The sequence below is a fragment of the Sinohyriopsis cumingii genome, chromosome 6 (assembly GCF_028554795.1).
Source record: "Sinohyriopsis cumingii isolate HCF-2022 chromosome 6, ASM2855479v2, whole genome shotgun sequence".
NCBI lineage: Eukaryota > Metazoa > Mollusca > Bivalvia > Unionida > Unionidae > Sinohyriopsis > Sinohyriopsis cumingii.
Genome location: NC_142966.1, coordinates 102,158,695 through 102,177,484, shown reverse-complemented (window position 1 = coordinate 102,177,484; position 18,790 = coordinate 102,158,695). Strand labels below are relative to the sequence as shown.

The 18,790-nt window shown below is 33.2% G+C and overlaps 1 protein-coding gene across 1 annotated transcript in view; it reads right to left on the bottom strand.

Moving 5' to 3' along the window:
- Positions 1-2,624: 2,624 nt before the first annotated feature.
- Positions 2,625-18,790, bottom strand: part of LOC149797581 (carbonic anhydrase-related protein 10-like) — an 89,530-nt gene continuing 73,364 nt past the window's right edge. The window contains exons 5-11 of the mRNA XM_089960433.1: positions 17,941-18,036; positions 15,234-15,303; positions 11,155-11,309; positions 8,959-9,078; positions 8,497-8,536; positions 7,726-7,796; positions 2,625-4,690 (exon numbers count right to left, since the gene is read on the bottom strand). Coding sequence (XP_089816559.1) covers positions 7,771-7,796; positions 8,497-8,536; positions 8,959-9,078; positions 11,155-11,309; positions 15,234-15,303; positions 17,941-18,036 — 507 coding nt within the window. The 3' untranslated portion in view covers positions 2,625-4,690; positions 7,726-7,770. The remainder of the gene's footprint in view (positions 4,691-7,725; positions 7,797-8,496; positions 8,537-8,958; positions 9,079-11,154; positions 11,310-15,233; positions 15,304-17,940; positions 18,037-18,790) is intronic.

Genomic DNA, 18,790 nt, shown 5'->3' with positions numbered 1-18,790 from the left:
AAAAGATTTGTGTACCTTGGAATCGTTACGTCTTCCGATGGCATATATTTGTCCTGAAGATGAATATTTATGGATCAGATTTAATGTAAGATTTAAAAGATGGCAGTACTCCAATGAGACGTTTAAAACTTTATTTAAGTGGAGAAATTTCTGAGTAAAACTAATTTTCTGCACACACACACACACACACATACACACAATGCACACACACACACACACACACACACACACACACATATCACAATTGATCAGAGGCATCTTATCGAATATAGAATATGTAATGCCACTTTGGGCACACTTCTTCTAGTTTCCTATTTACATTTGAATGAGACGTTTAAAACGTTTAACTTTATTTAAGTGGAGAAATTTCGGAGTAAAACTAATTTTCTGCACACATACACACACATACACACAATGCACACACACACACACACACATCACAATTGATCAGAGGCATCTTATCGAATATAGAATATGTAATGCCACTTTGGGCACACTTCTTCTAGTTTCCTATTTACATTTGAATGACATGGTTTAAAGCCGTGATAGTTTTATGTTTGTTTCATTTCTCTGTTGTTGTTGCTTTTGTTTTCTTTTGTTTGTTTGTCTTTGTCTACATCTCTCAATTCCCATGACGTCACATTATTGTGGGTTGGAGTTTGTCATTTTTTCAAGAATATCTCCACACTCTTAGCTCTTGCTGTTGCTGACTCCACTGTCTATAGAAAAACAAAGGGACAGTCGTTTCAAGCTACATTTGCAATGGAGAAGCGTAACAGCATCGCTTGAGTTTTGTTATTACTGGCAACAAACAAAATAAACTATATACATTTTCCTGGCCAAGACGAAAGTTGTATCCATAAGCGTAATCTCAGTTGTAAAATACTTTCACAGACATTGTTATAATTTGGTATTATATATCCAAAGTGAAGCAATTAACAAGTTTAATCGGAAGACAGCTATCATGTGCGTACACATGCGCAACGTGCACGTGTGAAGTTGTTGTTGTTGTGGGGTTAAACGCCATTTTTCAGCACACGATAGGCTGTACATGGCGGCCAGTATTAATGGTGGAGGAAGAATCTGGGAAAACCCCAGAAAGAAAAAAAAAATCCCACGAGAAGCTACTGGCAAGCTTTCTCACATACTCACATTGGCCGAACCCTAGACTCGAACCCACGCAGATAGAGATGAAATGGCAGTGATCCGACCGGTTTAAAGCTATTCAGGAAAGGAAATTAGTTAATTTGTTCAGGTAATGTTTAAATTGTAATTCCGACAGATAAATATTAAAATGGATTAATTATGAGAAAACACTATACCCTGTGGATTCATGATAAATAAGTCACGGTCATCTGTCACTTTCAACTTTATGTGACCTAAACGAATTTTGAAATGTCACTGTTTCACAGTTGAAAGGAATATGTGAACTACTTCAATAACACACATTTCATCTCAAGAGATGCAACATTTTATGATATAGGATATTAATGTCATAAAGTCTTTACATGATTCAGAATAATGTGAATTCAAAAAAGTATTTTTAATCGGAGAGACTGTGCGCTTTTATCTCATAATTTATTGATCAATGTTGCAAGGTGGATATGTGAACATCTGTTGAATAACGTGACATCGATTCTTGGAAAGTTCAACTGAAAAAATACGTTTCATGGCTCGACATCGATTCTTGGAAAATTCAACCGAACGTTTCTCTGACAAACACGAAATGGCTATTGTATTTTAAACTTTAGATAATATCGAATTCTTTGATAAAGATCAGACCCTGTGCCACAAACACAAATCACTGACATCAAATTTGTAAAATATTGAAACTTTATGCTAGAATTGGGCTTGTCTATTTCCAAGAATGTATAATTGAATTTGATTTGTTTCATTTTGTAGTCGAACAAATTAGCTATTTTTTTAAATTTTAGTAATGTATGTATGTATGTATGTATGTATGTATGTATGTATGTTGTTATTGTTGTTGTTATAGGGTATAACGCCATTTTCAGCACAAGATAGGCTACACATGGCGGCCAGTATTAATGGTGGAGGAAGAACCCGGGAAAACCCCGGAAAGAACCACCGACCCACGAGAAGCTGCCAGCAAGCTTTCTCACATATCCACATTGGCTGAGCCCAAGACTCGAACCCACACAGACAGAGGTGAGATGGCAGTGATCAGTGACGGAGAGCACTTTAGACCACTCGGCCACTCGGGGCCCCATGTATGTATGTATGTATGTATGTATGTATGTATGTATGTATGTATGTATGTATGTATGTGTGCATGTACGTATGTATGTATGTATGTATGTATGTAGGTAGGTATGTAGGTATGTATGTATGCATGTATGTATGTATGCATGTGCGTATGTATGTATGTATGTATGTATGTATGTGCTTATGTACCAAGAAGCCTATTTTTATCCTTGCAAACTTATGTAATAAAACAAAAGAACAGACATGTGCAATATAATAAGACAAATAACAAGATTTTGTTTCATTTGGAGGCGACATTGATTTGGATGTTATTGTCCCGTTTTATAAAGCATGCGTTACAGAGTAAACGATAACCCACACATACTAAGTGATCAACTCATAATGAAAATGTCAACACCTTTCTTTAAAGATATTTAATGAATATAAATGCAAATGGCGAAATGGGCAAAGCAAACTATGTCTTCCATGGACGTGTCACAGACGTTTTACAACACACAAAACATACTGCCCTTTGTATGTTCATCTTTACTACAGCTTGCCAGATGGCGTCTATTTTGCCTCTGATAGCATTATTGTAAGATGCACATTATATTTTTGCTGGATTGTAACATAGACAACATGTTTTATTCTGCAGAAAATTTAATTTATATGTTGATAACTTGCGGACATTAAGCATGACTATTACAATTTCATTGGAGTCTTGTAAAACATCGACAAATATTTTCCGTTACAGATTTTTATCATGATTATTTGCAGGCAGTAAAGAAACTCTACTATGATAATTTAAATGAAAGACGTCGTTTTGCGAATCATGGTGTTCAGATAGACTTCTCTATGAGGCAGAATCACTGAACATAGTATTCGAACAATTGGAACAAAGAATAACGATTTCTCCGCCTCCAGTGAGCACCATCAGTAAACGAAATTCCAATGACAGGTCTGTTTTATATGTTTTAACAATTTTTAAGACAACTCCAGGTTTGCAAATATACTATTTCGTCCCCATGATATTCTAGATTTTTCCATGGCTGTCGAAACGTTACAAGCTGCATTGTTTAACTCAGAATTCGTTCTGAAGTGTTGTCAATGATGTTGTTCTTGTTGTCCATGGCCTTCTGTGCAGGATTTACGCTCAGTGTTGATAGACTGACATCAGCTTGCAATTGTGTCGTATCCGCTTAAATATTCATGTGGTATTCAAATCAACAAATAGTGTTCAAACTGGGGTTGAGTTCTGCTTACTCCAGCACGCCGACAGCATCCTGTGCAGTTGTCTTGTGTTCGCATGAATACTCATGTGGTATATAGAATCAAATCTTACTGTCCTATCTGGCGTTGATTTCTGCACATCCGGGCCCTTTAATTATCCGCCATAGTATTTGCTTACCATCATGCTTGTTTATACCCCATTTGAAACACAAAAATCATCAAGGTTATAAGAAATACACAAATTTTTGGACATTCATTGATCGATTTATAATTTTTACTCTGATTATCGCCTGTGGGTCCCTAACGCTGTCAACATGTTGGCCTTACGAACTAAACTGGATGTTCTTTAGTAAACAATCGCCAAATTTGCATGGGCGAGTTCATGGCTGCAGGCACTAGATGCAATATAGTTCACCGTTTTTTTTTTATAAGCTCCGAATAATTGAGTAAATTATCTCTCTGAACACATACATTCAAGGGACAGTTTTGACTAAAATGGATTGTTTTAGAAATCAGGAAAGGACAGTGAGAAGTCTGCAAGCTTGTTTACATCAACTGCTTCCGTTTGGTTCTAAACGCCAATAAATGTATAATGTTAGGATCACGTGGCGACAATAAGGTTGTATATTATCAACTGATTAGTGAAATGAATAAGTTGAGTGCATGTTTAACTCCTTGTTGGAATTCGTTTTATATAATAAATTGATTGAGAGTTACAAACAAACGAAAAGGTAAGCGACTCCTATAGCCTTCAATCCCTCTTAAAGAAATGTGTTATTTTCGAATAAAGTAAAATCCTATAAAGAAAAGTGAATATTCGAAATATTCGAAATAATTACTGTGACTTGTTCGCTGTAAGGAACAATTATGTTTTGCAAATTATTCCGTGAAAAGTACTAAAGATAGAACAGTGTAATGTTTAAAATGGACAACGGAAGCCTTGTTGCGTACAATCGGCCTGTCAATTCCACGGTCAACCATGTTAGATCACATCGTGCAGCATTGTACACAAATATAACAAACTGCTCCGAGTAAAACCAAAAGCAATGTCACAAGTCTTATGAAATTAAAAGTTTGTTTTGAAAGGATAAAAACAAACATTAAATAAAAGAAACATCACGACGGAAGACATCTGGCTGGCTTGTTTCTTCAAATGCTCGCGGAGCAGCTGATCCAGATCGTCTGCTTAGCATTCTTTTTTCTGAACAGTCTCTTAAAACTGTATCACTTTCTATCGTCTGGGGGACGCTTGCATCTAGAAAATATACAATTTACAATGATTAATGTATGTTCAAATTTATAACTACAGGTAAATAATGTCCATGTTACAGGCAAGTGTGAAAAATTTGATTGTAGTAGATGCCGTGTGTTTATTATGCAGTCCTATTGCCGTGGCATTTGAGCATTTCCGAGAACCGCTGTCTCCATGCGTCACTTCTGAATCACCAGTATGTAAGCATATATTGACGACGTTCACATAGCCGTTATGATTAACTATCTGAAGAAATGCTGTGTTCGTGATTTTTGTTTAAAAATAGATTTTCACTTACATGTATACATTTAAGTAAGATATCAAATCCTTTTCATATCATATCTACTTCCAATCCCTTTCTTCTACTTTACATTCGTAAATTCAGGTCGAGCACAATATGCGCAAATCGTCTGCTTCACAATGCAAACCATACAAGCAGATGGCTACATGACTATAGATAACAAAATTGTTATCTAACTTTGGGGGAGGGTAAAATCGCGAGTTTCGTTTCAGTGCGAGTTATAGCATTCATATCATAAACGCTTGTCAATTAACCATATCATCCCTTCAAACGCATCAAAGGTGCATCCTAATATAAAACTTAAGTTCTCGGGGCTTGGCGTTAACTATAAGTATTCCTTGTACGTTGATATATATATATATATATATATATATATATATATATATATATATATATATATATATATATATATATATATATATATATATATATATATATATATATATATATATAATTATTCATTTGTTTGTTATTTTTCTAAAACTTGCATTCCATGCATTTGTAATGTAGCTGTATTTACTAGATTTGACATTGCCCAGAAATTAAGTTCAGTTTTGACTGATTTATTTTTCTGTTTGACGTAAACAACTAATAAATGAGATATTGTATCTAATTTTGCCCTAGTTCCAGGCCTTGATTTAGAAGGAGTGGTAGTTCTAGTAAACAACATTTTTATTTATTTATTTTTAATTATTTTTGTCTCAGAGTAAGACCTGTTGATTTCAGTTAAGGCCATACTGGGAGTATTTGATATTAGGCATGTTAAATGCTTCCATTTTGTTCTGGAAGGATGACCATGTGACCTTCATATGGGAATCTGCCTTGCGTCTTAAATTAGTGTATAACTGTTTCCTGGATAAAAAATGTGCATTAGGGCTCTAAACCATTGACATTTAAATTTGTTTTGCTGTGACCAGTTTGAGTTGAAATTTTATTTTATGGAATACAAGTGATTCTTTTCCCTGGAAACATTTAATTGATCATACAGAATTCTTGGATAAAGACATTCATTAAAAGTTATTCGAAATTCAAAACTGGATCAATTTTCTCTGTACTTAAACAAAGAACTCTTGACACAAAAGCACTTTGATGGTTGCAACAGACATCATCGCCTGCTATTTTTGGACTTCATCGGTGCTCCAACTCAAATTAATTTTGGATTTTATTCGTAAAAGCGTAAGTTCTTTTCTCAGTTTTACCTTGTTTTCCTAGAGAAATAAATTGTTTGTTACATTTTACAAAGCTTGTGTCTTCACTTTTTTCTTGTTACTTTTTGTAACAGCCTAGACACGTAACAATATATATATATATATATATATATATATATATATATATATAGAGAGAGAGAGAGAGAGAGAGAGTTAATTATTTTATGGAACTGTTGTTAAATTTTACAAAGTTTGTTGTCTTCACTTTTTTCTTGTTACTTTTTGTAACAGCCTAGACACGTAACAATTATTTTATGGAACTGCTGCAAGTCACAGACTTCAATGATCTTCATTAAATTCATGCATTTTTAACATTTTTATTAAATGTGTTATCATTTCCAGATTCTTTTTATATATTATTTTTAGGCTCCTAGCGTCATAGGTCAGATTGAAATGCCAAGCTCTTTGACGGTTTTCGTGATGGGAAATGAAAATCATGGACCGGTATCTACGACTCAAAGGTTGATTACTGATGGAGAAGGATAAATATGAAATCTAAATATAATGGTGCATGATTTCTAAGTAGTAACACGGTTTTAGGATGTATTGGCTTTCATGTACATGTTTTACGAATGCTGATAAAGCGCGCGTTTCATGTCATGAAATGATCACGATACACCACACGTGTGCTCGAGTTTATTCAGTTATCTGGGCACAATTTTATATTAACATATTTGAGACAATATTTAAAGACCAAAGGAATTTTACACTCGAAATTATTCCGAACCTGGTATACCAGATTAACATACAAGGACTCTCTTGCATTTTGTCCAAGTTCAAAATGGTTCAGTTCTCTCAACATATCAGAGATAACTAATATCTCTTTCTAGTTTTATTGAAACAATCTTGCATGAAATGGTAAATAAAGTGAATCTCATATCGACCAACAATCTGCCTTTCTTGTTAAGGAAAGAAAGTGGGAAATGGTACTTATAACATGTGCTATAAGTCTTATCTCCCTTCGAGGAAAAGGTGTTTTCCACTCGGTAAAGTTGATAGATTGTTCAAGTGCACTTTTCCACGTTGTTTTGCCAAATTATGCATTTAAATGACGGTTCATAAATCCGTCAGGCATTTTAAATAACAAAGGCGTGTTCTACCACGGCAGGACTATCTTAACATTGTTGTTGTAAGTCTCTTTCCAATGGAATACTAGTACTGTATGAGATAAAATGAATCTCATATTTGTGGTTGTTTAATATGCTTTCTACAAACTCATTAAACACATTAAATGTTTGCTCGCAAAGACTTGATCAACATATGTTCTATGACTTTCACATACGACCATAAACATATGTTTTATGACTTTCGCATACGACCATTTACAAGTAGGAGGAAAGTGCGAAATACGCATATGACCATTTACATCAAGGAGAACAGTACAAGCTATGCATACGACCATTTACAAGTAGAAGGACAGTACAAACTTCATATACGACCATTTACATGTAGGAGGACAGAACAAACTTCGCATAGGACCATATACATGTAGGAGGACAGTACAAACTTATGGTATGAAAACATTTTACCAGAGCAGGCACTTCATGTGAGCAAGCAGTGGATAGAAGCAACTGTCATTGTCGTATCAGACGTTCGTTGACTGAAACAGAAGCAAGGATAATTAAAGTGTATCTTAATATTTACAAATATACTACTATACATATTATTTTCTAAAGATTAATGGAATCAACAAGTTATATAATTTTCGAATTTCCTCTCTCTCTCTCTCTCTCTCTCTCTCTCTTGAAATCAACATACAATGACAATGAGCAAAACAAAGACTGAACACTTTCAACTGGTGACAGCGTACTCAATCGCTGGAATCTACACAACAGTCTCTCTTAAACCTCGTGTTATTTACCAGGAATCAAAACTAAGGTTTATTTTTTTTTACTATATGTGAGTAACAGTAATATTCCTGCCTAGATGCTAAATCTCTGGCAAGAAAACGTAAGAATCATGAGTATTGAAACTCAGAGACGACGACGATTGCTAAAACGTATACATATAGATTAGCCTGATAAAGCTGAAATAGATGGATGTTTGATGTAATGAAAAGAAAAGATGGCTTGTAAATCCGAATGACAGTCTTTCTAAACCAAGCATAAAGAAATCTGCCTAATTGTGCAATATACTTGGATTAACCTTATGACTTTATTGTTTGTGATGCATCGTGGGTTGGTGGTTCTTTCCGGGATTTGCCGGATTCTTCCTCCACCAATTATACTGGTCGCCAGGTATATACTATCATGTACTTAAAAATGGCGTAAAACCCTATACCAACAGCTTGTGATACATACCTTTATAATATATGGTCCGCTTGAATGTACATTCTTTATCCTGGAAGCATATCGAAAACAGAGTATATATGTGTTTATTTGCAGAAAAAAATATTTTATGTAAAATATACCCTTTGCTTATGTTTTCCAAGAGTTATTAAAAGTATATGAAGAGAAATGGGATTATTTTCATCGTCCAAACAGAATAATTAGTTGCATATTAACTTTTTCATTTAGAAAACGTTATTGCTTAACGCATTTCTGACCAATAAAGATGCTATATATGTATTGCTAAGTAAACTCAATTTATCCAAGTAGCTCTATTTCTGTGTTTTTCTTCTGATGCGGCAATGACATACTACATGTATGGACATCTCTTAGTAATAATGTTTGTTCTTTTCGTTTTCGGAGTGTCTGCTATTTTGAAACAAAGGCTGTGATTAAATGAAAACACGAAGCTGTCCTCACGTGCAGAATATTTACCTCAGCTTTAGGGTTGATATTAGTCCTGACCGGTCGCCTGTTTACTGGCATTGGGGTCCGGAAATTGTTCTCCATTAGTGGTGTAGACTCCGAACTATGCAACAACCGTAAAACTTTTAGCTGTAAAACAATAATATTTCTGCATGAACAAAGGTTTATTTTAATGTACAGTAGAAAAGAGTGAATATGTACCATAAAAAGTACAGACACAACAAATCTTCATGAAAAACTATTTATCGTATTCGGGAGATTGTCCATGAACTAGAACTGGAAAATAAAACGAAGTTACTGTTTATCCATGAATATAGTATCGAATTATTTCACTTGACTGGTATAATATGCGTATTATTTTTGTCTACAAAAGTCACCAATCATTCACCAGAACCAGACAATCAACAATTTCCTAATTCCGCAGATTTTAATTCAATTGAATAAGATGCCCATTTTCTATTGTCACTTTGACATTTATTTAAAATAAACGATTGTTTTCCTTTCTGTGTTTACTATAGAAACATTTGATTCCCATTAATTGCAGAATATGTCTCCCTTTAAGAATGCTAATCTTAACTTTGTATTTGCACTACATCAAGTAATAAATAGTTCTGATAATAGACTTTGTTGTTTTTCATCTGAACGACTTCATTGATCATTGTCTTTTTTCCGTCGCGGACTGCCGATTAATACTACTCATCCGCAATGGTAATAACACTTACCAGAACATAAACGAAAAATAGAACTGCGACCATTGCCTATATCAAGCTGGAGCTGGGAGTACTTTGGAAGGTGTGATAAAATCTGTATCAAACGTTATGGGAAATCAATACCAATCTAACACTGTCACGTTTTAGACTGGCTCTCTAGATTTTCATTTTAGATATATATCTACAAAGAAATTGCATCACACTAGCTCCTTCTCTTTTAATTTGGAGCTATATCTGCAACGAAAGATTTAAAACAAGTCTACCTCTAAAAACTGCTTCTTAAGCATCGTTTTCAGTTGTCATTAGAGAGAAAACCTCTTTAAAATTCCAGGATGGCCAATTGAATGTTAGCAAGAATGATATGTCTAGCGGATATTGTATATTAAATATGCTATTTTCATGCTCTTAAGTGTAAGTACTCATCTATCAACCTAGTACACATACTTTCCAAATTGTAAAGACATATTCAATGACGACAAAAAGTTAATTTATAATTTTGGTATGAGATAACAACTACAACGCTAGCTCATTCCGACATTTCCTCATCTGTCTGAGGAGATAGTTTGTCATGTCAATGACAATCAAGGTTAAGGTGAAAATCATTTAAAAACAAAACATAAATTTGTGGACACAAAGTTAAATATAGTTTAACAGGAAATATATGGTTCTTATGCACTGAAGAAAAAGAAAGTCTTAAACGTCAACCGTAGTGTAAATTCATTAGTCATTACATAATCACGTAATGAACAATTATTAAACGTCCATGAACGAAGAAGTGCACTATGCTAATAATACCAATGAATAATCAAGCCCAAAGAGATCACAATTACAGTATCAATATCTATTCCTAGGTGCGATAATCGTTTATTGCGATCACCTTGTTTAGGCGGAGATTGTCATAACATTGCAAACGGTAATGACAATCTATCCGTTAAAATGGAGCTAACAAACCTCTTGAGGCATGCAATCAGGAGTTTTCTGTCCAGTCAAACGTTGTTATGCTAAATTTAAATGTAATTTCTCTCAAACAGCTTAATGTATTTATTTATGGTGCTATAATATGACAACAATTGGCAGAGAGGAGGAAATGGACATTCGTGAAGTTGTAAGTAATAAAGACCCCATTTATTCTCGTGCTTTCTGTCTATTTCATCTAACAAAGACCACGCACCTGCCAGTGTCTAGGAATTGCGAAACTGTTAATGCATATGAACAATGCTATTTAATAAGATGATTGTTACTTTGACGCGGTCGACGGAAAAGATTTATCTTTCAAAATCGGTAAAATTGTACGGGAATGGATACGCAAGCTAACTCAAACTAAAATATAATGGTAAAATAGAAGAAAATGGAATAAAAGATGGTAACAATATGAGACAAAGTTATACAGTGAACATTATACATTGTGTAAGAAAGTAAGAGCCCGTGCTTGCAAATGCATTCAGCTCAACTTGCCTTTTCAATTTCGTAGTAACGAGGATGACAAATCTCTTACCTGTTCTTGTGATACATGTAGCGGTCTGTTCATTAGTATCCATGTGACCGTTTCCTGGCAACTGGGCTGAGTAAGAGAACCCTCGTAGGTGATGAAAAAATCTGACTTTGGTATCATGCTGCGAATCGAAAATGAACTAATATTCCTTGATGAACCTGCAAAACAATAGATAATCAATATGTGGATATGCATCACTGTAATATGCTATAAATAGCTATAATCGAGGAAAAACAACACTCAAATGGATGTGACTAAAAGTAAAGCAAAACCTACGAAATTGCCTCAGACTTTAACGGAGACTAAATTATCCCGGAACATTAGATAACTAGTACTAAAATTACAAAAACGTTCCGGACTCTAGCGGAGTCTAAGAACATCTGGAACATTGATATTCGAAATCGTGGAGACTATAAGTGGCACTAAGATTCCGAAAAATGTTTTGAAAATTAATCAGCACTGAAAATTATCTGGAATTATTTATTTCTTTTAAAAATGTCAAAGGCTAAAAGCAGTAATACAATTTAACGCTTTAAAAACTTTGTGGATACTGAAAACAGTACTAAAATTACTGAAATACGCCAGAAAAGTATTGGTAATATTTATATATATTTCAATACAGTCTCGGATAAAGTCCGGTGCAGTTTCATAATTTAGTGTCTTGTCCATTTTTGAGAACAACATACAAAATCTAGATGGTTATCAATTGCCCTTCAAATTCATAAAATTTTCGGAATTTTAGTGCAATTTGTTAAGTCACGGCGATTTGAACATTATCTTCCGGAGTGTTTTACAATCTCAAAAGAATCTGGCACATTTGTGGTAATTTTATTACTTTTCTCATTGTCCACAAAGTTTTTTAAAGTTTTTTCTTTTTTAAGTTCTGCCTACATTAGGGATATTATTACTGTTTTAGTCCTGGATATTTTTAAAAGAATTAAATAATTCCGGATAATTTTCAGTCTCCATCAATGTCCGGTACAATTTAGGAGTATTAGTGCTACTTTTTTCTCGGTGTTTTGAATATTAATGTTCCAGATTTTCTCAGTCTTCGCTAGAGTCCGGGTCTTTTCGTAATTATAGTCTACACCAATGTTATCTAATGTTATGGGGATATTTTTAGTCTCCGTTAAAATCTGGGACAATTTGGTAATTTTAGCATTACTTTTAATCACATCCATTTTAGAATTAATTTTTTTCCGCCTTGATTATAGCTATTAAGAGCATCATTACAGTGAAACAAATTTAAGGAAACAACCTCAACATAATTTGAGGTCAACCTAATGTTTATAATTAAATCTCGGATACAAGGATGCAACAGATGCCAAAAAAAACATGGTGTGCTAGACAGCATTTATGCCATCTGAGTTCAGATGCTTCTAACAATGTTACTATATAGCCCCAATTGAGTCAGCCACTTGTTAAATTGTTACCGCCTGACACTCAAGTGACGCTCCCATGTTAAACCTTTGGAGAAGTTTAACATGGGATTTACCCTTGTCCCAAAATGTCCCTTCCATGTTAAATCCCTTTGTCTCCCAAATGCCCGCTCCATATTCAATATCTCTTGCCCCCCTATTCGTCATTACATGTTAAATCTTCTTTTCCCCGGATTTGTCCTTCCATGTTATATTCACATTGTCACCCAAATGTCCCTTACATATTAATTCCCCTTCTCCCCAGTAGCCTCCACCATGTTAAATTCCCCTTACAGCTCCAGCAGCCTCTTCCATGTTAAATTCTCCTTACTGCGTCCAAATCCTATTGTGCCCTCAAGTGTCTCATATTTCTACTCTCCTTCCACCTCAGCTGTTCAAACCGAGGCAATCGTCGTTTCATTAATAAAGGACGCTGCTTGCATAATTCTAATAATACATGGTTCTTGAAAAGCCAAATTATGGCTATTGAATGCGTCTATGGATGAAAACATAAACGTAAACATAAAGTATCAATCTTGAACATAATTAGAAACTATTTATATGCATGATACATGATGAATATGTTAACTGTAAGTAATGAAAATGACGAATGTGTAAAGATTTCTAGAGGGCGTAATCATCTCGATAGTCTGGTAAATATCATTGGTAGCACTGACTGCATCTTACAATACATATCATACCATTATGCTAACGTCCGTATATATGGTAACCATTCTTACGGTTAGAAGTGCATTCATATCTTTCCCTATCATTTCAACTGCATTATTTGGTAATCATATCAAGGATTTGCACAGATTAGAACGTAACCATGTGATCAGATTAAGCTTCGTTTAAATCTGTGTGGCTGTGAACGCTTCAAAAACTGCACTAAAAGAAACTTCAAACTAGTATTTACATGCTGAATGAGGACTCAACGAATACTGAAACAAAATAAAAATGAAATTATAGAAATGAATGCAATTAATTAAAATAGTTATTTTAAGAGATTTTCCCTGTGTTTATTGTAGTAGAAGCTGTCAGTGGAAAAACTAAACAACAAATAAAGCCCAGTGGGTCTATTTCATAGCTGTATGATTCAGGAACTGACATTTTATACTGTGATAAACGCAGAAGAAGCTGTAGTCAGCTCTTTATTAAAACAGCAGGTAAGCTATATTGTAATCAAATAGAATTTAAGTTAAAAACTTCCTCTAAAATCCTGCATTTATAAGGGTAATAACTTGAGTACCTACTCAACCAAATGATGTCCCTCTTAGATGTTCATTAGTTCAAATTTAATTGAACTGTTTCAGTGATAAGTTTCCGCATAACTAACTTGTTTCAAAAGGTGGACTTAATATTTCGTAGCTAAAAAAACGTAACTTTAATGTAAGTATTAGATCGTGGCTTACAGCCGATGGTTGAATGTAATAATCATATCATAGCTATCAAAAAGTACGCTTAATGTATTATATTGCAGCTTACGAATAAAAAAGGTTAATTAAATTATTATATCGTCCTTTAGATAAATAAGTTTAATGTAATTGTTATATAGTGGCTTGCAAAAGTACTCTTATCGTAATTATTGAAATGTTTCTTAGAAATGTAGGACCAATTTAATTATTATATCGTAGCTTACAAAAGAAGTCTTAAAGTAATTTTTATATAGTAGCTTACAAAAAAGTATGGTTGATGCAATTATTATATCGTACTTATCGTACTTTACAAAAATAGACTTGATGTAAATATTATATCGTAGGTTACAAAAGTATTCTTAACGTAATTATTATATTGTACTTTACAAGTGTAGCTTAATGTCATTATTATACCATAGCTCACAAAATAGTCTTAAAGTAAGTATTATATTGTACCTTACAATTGTAGCTTAATGTAATTATTATACCATAGCTATCAAAAGTAGTCTTAAAGTAATTATTATATTGTACATTACAAATGTAGCTTATTGTAATTATTATACCATAGCTAAAGGTAGCTTAAAGTAATTATATTGTACTTTACAAGTGTAGCTTAATGTAATTATTATACCTTAGCTAACAAAAGTAGTCTTAACGTAATTATTATGTAGTAGCTTACAAAAGTAGTCTAAAAGTAATTATTATATAGTACCTTACAAAAGTAGTCTAAAAGAAATTATTATATCGTATCTTATAAATGTAAGCTTATTGTAATTATTATATTTCGTGTCTTACAAAACGTAGGCCTAATGCAGTTGTGATATGATATCTAATAAAAAGCCGTCTCCATGATTTTGTTGATTATTAACTTTGCAAGCATGTTTGTTCATTACGATAATTGTGCGTTTTCTAAGTGTGCATGAGTAAGCAACACTTCCTGCCAGGCAAGTCTGCTATTTATGATAAACATGAAGAAACAATCTAAAAGAAAGACAAATTTATTCCCGTCCTCATTTTCCAAATGACATGCTATTATCTCTATGTTTACATATAAGATGTTTTACAACAGGCTGAGTGCTTGCACCCCAAAGTTCTGAATCAATAGTTTTATTGCTATTTTTGCTGTTATTGTTTAACAGTGAAACTATTAGGGTTAAACCAAAAGCAATAAAGATAAAGCATCTGTTCATATGGAGATGGTGCTTTTTAGAAATGAGAACCCAAATGTTTAAAATAAATATTGGCATACCTTTCTTCTGATGTATCATTCTGGCAGCATTTACAATAGATTCAAATTCTTCGTTCCCTTTATCGTCGATCTAAGCAGAAGACAAAGCAAGAAAAAGCGTGCTTGTAAGTGAACAATAATATTCGATGACACATTCCCGGGCATTTTGGGAAGTATTTTTTACCTCTTAGACCAACGTGTCCCAAAGCATTTTTAGCCATTTATACCTGTTTGTCTCCAACCACTTAAAACAAATTATCTCATGTCATTAATACTAACGTGTCTCATACCATTTAAACCAAAATATATCAAACCATATTTCCAAGATACTGTATAAATCACACAAATAGTACATATTTATTAATAGGAAGGTACAATATTCATACATGTCAAACTACTGAAAACTAGTGTCCAGCTCATGATCTTATTTTTATGAACAATCTAAGTACGCTTCAGGCAAAAGGCAATCGCAGTGTAATTCCATTATTCAAAAAACTGTTTAAATTTCCATGTCTGATATGCAATCGCATTTCCATGACTTGAATTAGAAGGATTCGAAAAGAACACTTAAAAACAGAGAAATGTTGTCAAGAAAGTGATTAATGTTTAAGAGACACTGTGTCCAAAGTAAAGTGAAGATAATAGCTAAATGATGTTATTTCAGTTTTAATATTTACCAAAACATCCCTACGTATTACATTTGAGAAAAGCTTTTACTTATCACATACTTACATTCAGATTAAAACTACCTTTTGTCTGATTTTCAAAAAGTTGTTGCTTTTTTTCTGATCATTCGCAAGTCTCATCCGTCAAGTTAACACATGAATGATTAAGAAAGTCCAAAGACATGTGAAACAAAATTAAACCATCACGAAGGAAGGTGTGTTGTCTCTTTCCGTGCTGACGAGTTCATTTGAGGACGACTTTTAATCAGATTCGTTCTAATGATTTCGGAAAAACTAAACCAACTTGCCACAAAAGCATGTAGATGTTTGCAATGAAATATCGCAGGCTTAATTAAAATGGTTCCACGCCTTGCTAACTGACAGAGGAAGCGCTCACGCAGTCATTCCATCATAGCCCTGGGAAAAACATCATTACTGAACACTCGTCAAGTTCTAATACTTTGCCCTGGATCAAATCTCGTCAGATAGGGATTTTGAATTCAGTAACTTAAATAAAAATCCAGGATCTCCTGAATACAAAAAGGATGCAAATTAGCTAATACTAACACTAAGAAGAAAGTCGATACAGAAAGATTGGTTTTAAATTACTGGTCAAAGATGTCCTCTTGAACGTTATAATTATTATGTCTTTGAATAGTTATATCCCTCTGTATACCAACACATTACATTCAGAATTTGTTTCCATTTTAAGAGTATTTTGAAATCGAAAATAAAACAAGCAAACAGCTGCTTCACAGGACGAACAGTCATCTCAGCACAAACTTATTCGCTCAAAACACAAGAGAACAAGCCTGGTGAGAAGTAGAAACCCCATTTGCTGGTCCTACCTCACATTGTTCTTTTTCTGTGCTCATAATCAACATATCAGCCAAAACAATTGTCAGGTTAATGCAGTTGAAGAAGGTAAGCCATAGAAATGTGACATTATATATGTGAAATTATTTTTAACTAAAAGATAAAACGTTCATCAGGGACATATCTTGATAACCTGATTCATGAAGAGATGCTTCAAGATTCTCTTTGTATTAATTTATTATCAGTACAGAGAATTATATAAAGAACATTTTGCTTACACTTTGAAGGCAGTATCGTCCGTAATGATAAAAGGGGTATATATAATGGTTCCATTCTCATCTGAATAATTTTATTTGAATGGATTTATTAATTATTTTAAGATCAATTACACTATAGAATATATTTTGAAATGTGTTATATTTCCAAAGAGTAAATAAATTATCAGAGTTTTATTTTCTTAGATATTTAATACCATTTTTCTAGTTAATGGTAGTGCATCTTGCAACATATAAAATTCGTCGAAAAAGAATACGAATATCAAATTATCATAATGTACATAAACCAGAGTCCGTTACAACATTAACATTGTCTAGAATTACATTGTACCCAATAGCTGAAACCATGAAACATATTAAGATGATTAATTTAATTTGATTAGAAGCTAAAGATTCAAACTGAACGTTTACATACTAGCACATATAGTGTTTTAAAACTTTTAGAATTGTTATATTTAGTTTATTCGATTGCATACCATTACGCTGTTAAATAAAAGCTATGTGACAACAAGAAAAGAAGAACAATGCAATGAAAATTGCAAAATATCGTTGTCTGGAAAACTATTTAGTAAATATGCGATAATAACAGTTCATTGCGGTACATGTCAACGGGTATTAACATGATTATTCCGTTTCATTTAGGTACATGGTAACTGGTATTAAAAGGACAATTTCCTGTCATTTACGTACATATAGATTTACCTACATCAAGTTACGTGTCAACAGATATTATAAAGTCATATATGTACATGTCAACGGGTATTACACATACATTATCATTTAATTTGGGTGCTTGTCAGCATATATAAAAAGATAATTATGTTCATTTTTCTTACACGTCAACAGGTATTAAAATAATAATGAATGCTCTGAACATATATACCCGATCAATCAAAGCATCAATGTATTAAGTTCTAACATTGCTTTCCTTCTGTTTACTGTCACTTAACAGAAACTAAAGATAGTACTTACTAGTCCTAAAACGGAAAATACGGCTAAACCATGTGTGGAAAATAGTGCCTCTGTGTAATTTTTGTACAAATCGGAATTATATCCAATTATTTGAATCTGAAAAAAAAATAATAATAATAATAAACAACTCAATATTCAACATCACCAAAATAACAAATTAATAGCGAAGCACATTATTGTGCCAGAAAGTTCTACTTTTACTTTTGTATTTAATATATAGAAATGTTTTGCATTAATGCTATATTGCAAAGACGTTGATGCTTTGCACAAATTCAGGTTTTCGTTCTAAAAGCTCTTGCTTAAAGTTGAAAACTAATAAACTTTAACTTGTTCTTTACTTTTCTATTATAGATTGTATACTATTATTGAAACAGATACGTAAGATATTGTCTTTAGCCAAATGAAAGATTAAGTAAAAATAAATTTACCATATTTCATTGGAACAATTAGAGAGCCCGGTTGGCTTGAAAGTAAAGATTTATTAATATATAGTTTAAATGAATATATAATTTATCTTTATTATATGCTCATTTTTTCCCCGTTAACTTAACATTGTCAGAATCGTTCAATATTCCCCGATACTGAACGCGCGCCACAATACACATATAGTATTCACGTTAATAAAGGAACTACTTTATTTTGTAAACAAACAATGGACTCAGACGCCAGCACTTTTCATTTGTAAACAAATCATGTACACTCGCGTAAGAGGCTCTTTACGTTGTGGTTGTTTAAATTTGTTTCTATATGAACTAAAACAGATGTTTCGTGGACTGCAAAAAAAACGCAGCTGTTTTGGCACATTCCGCGTTGATACAATGTTTCGGATTTAGGCTAGCTACATTATATC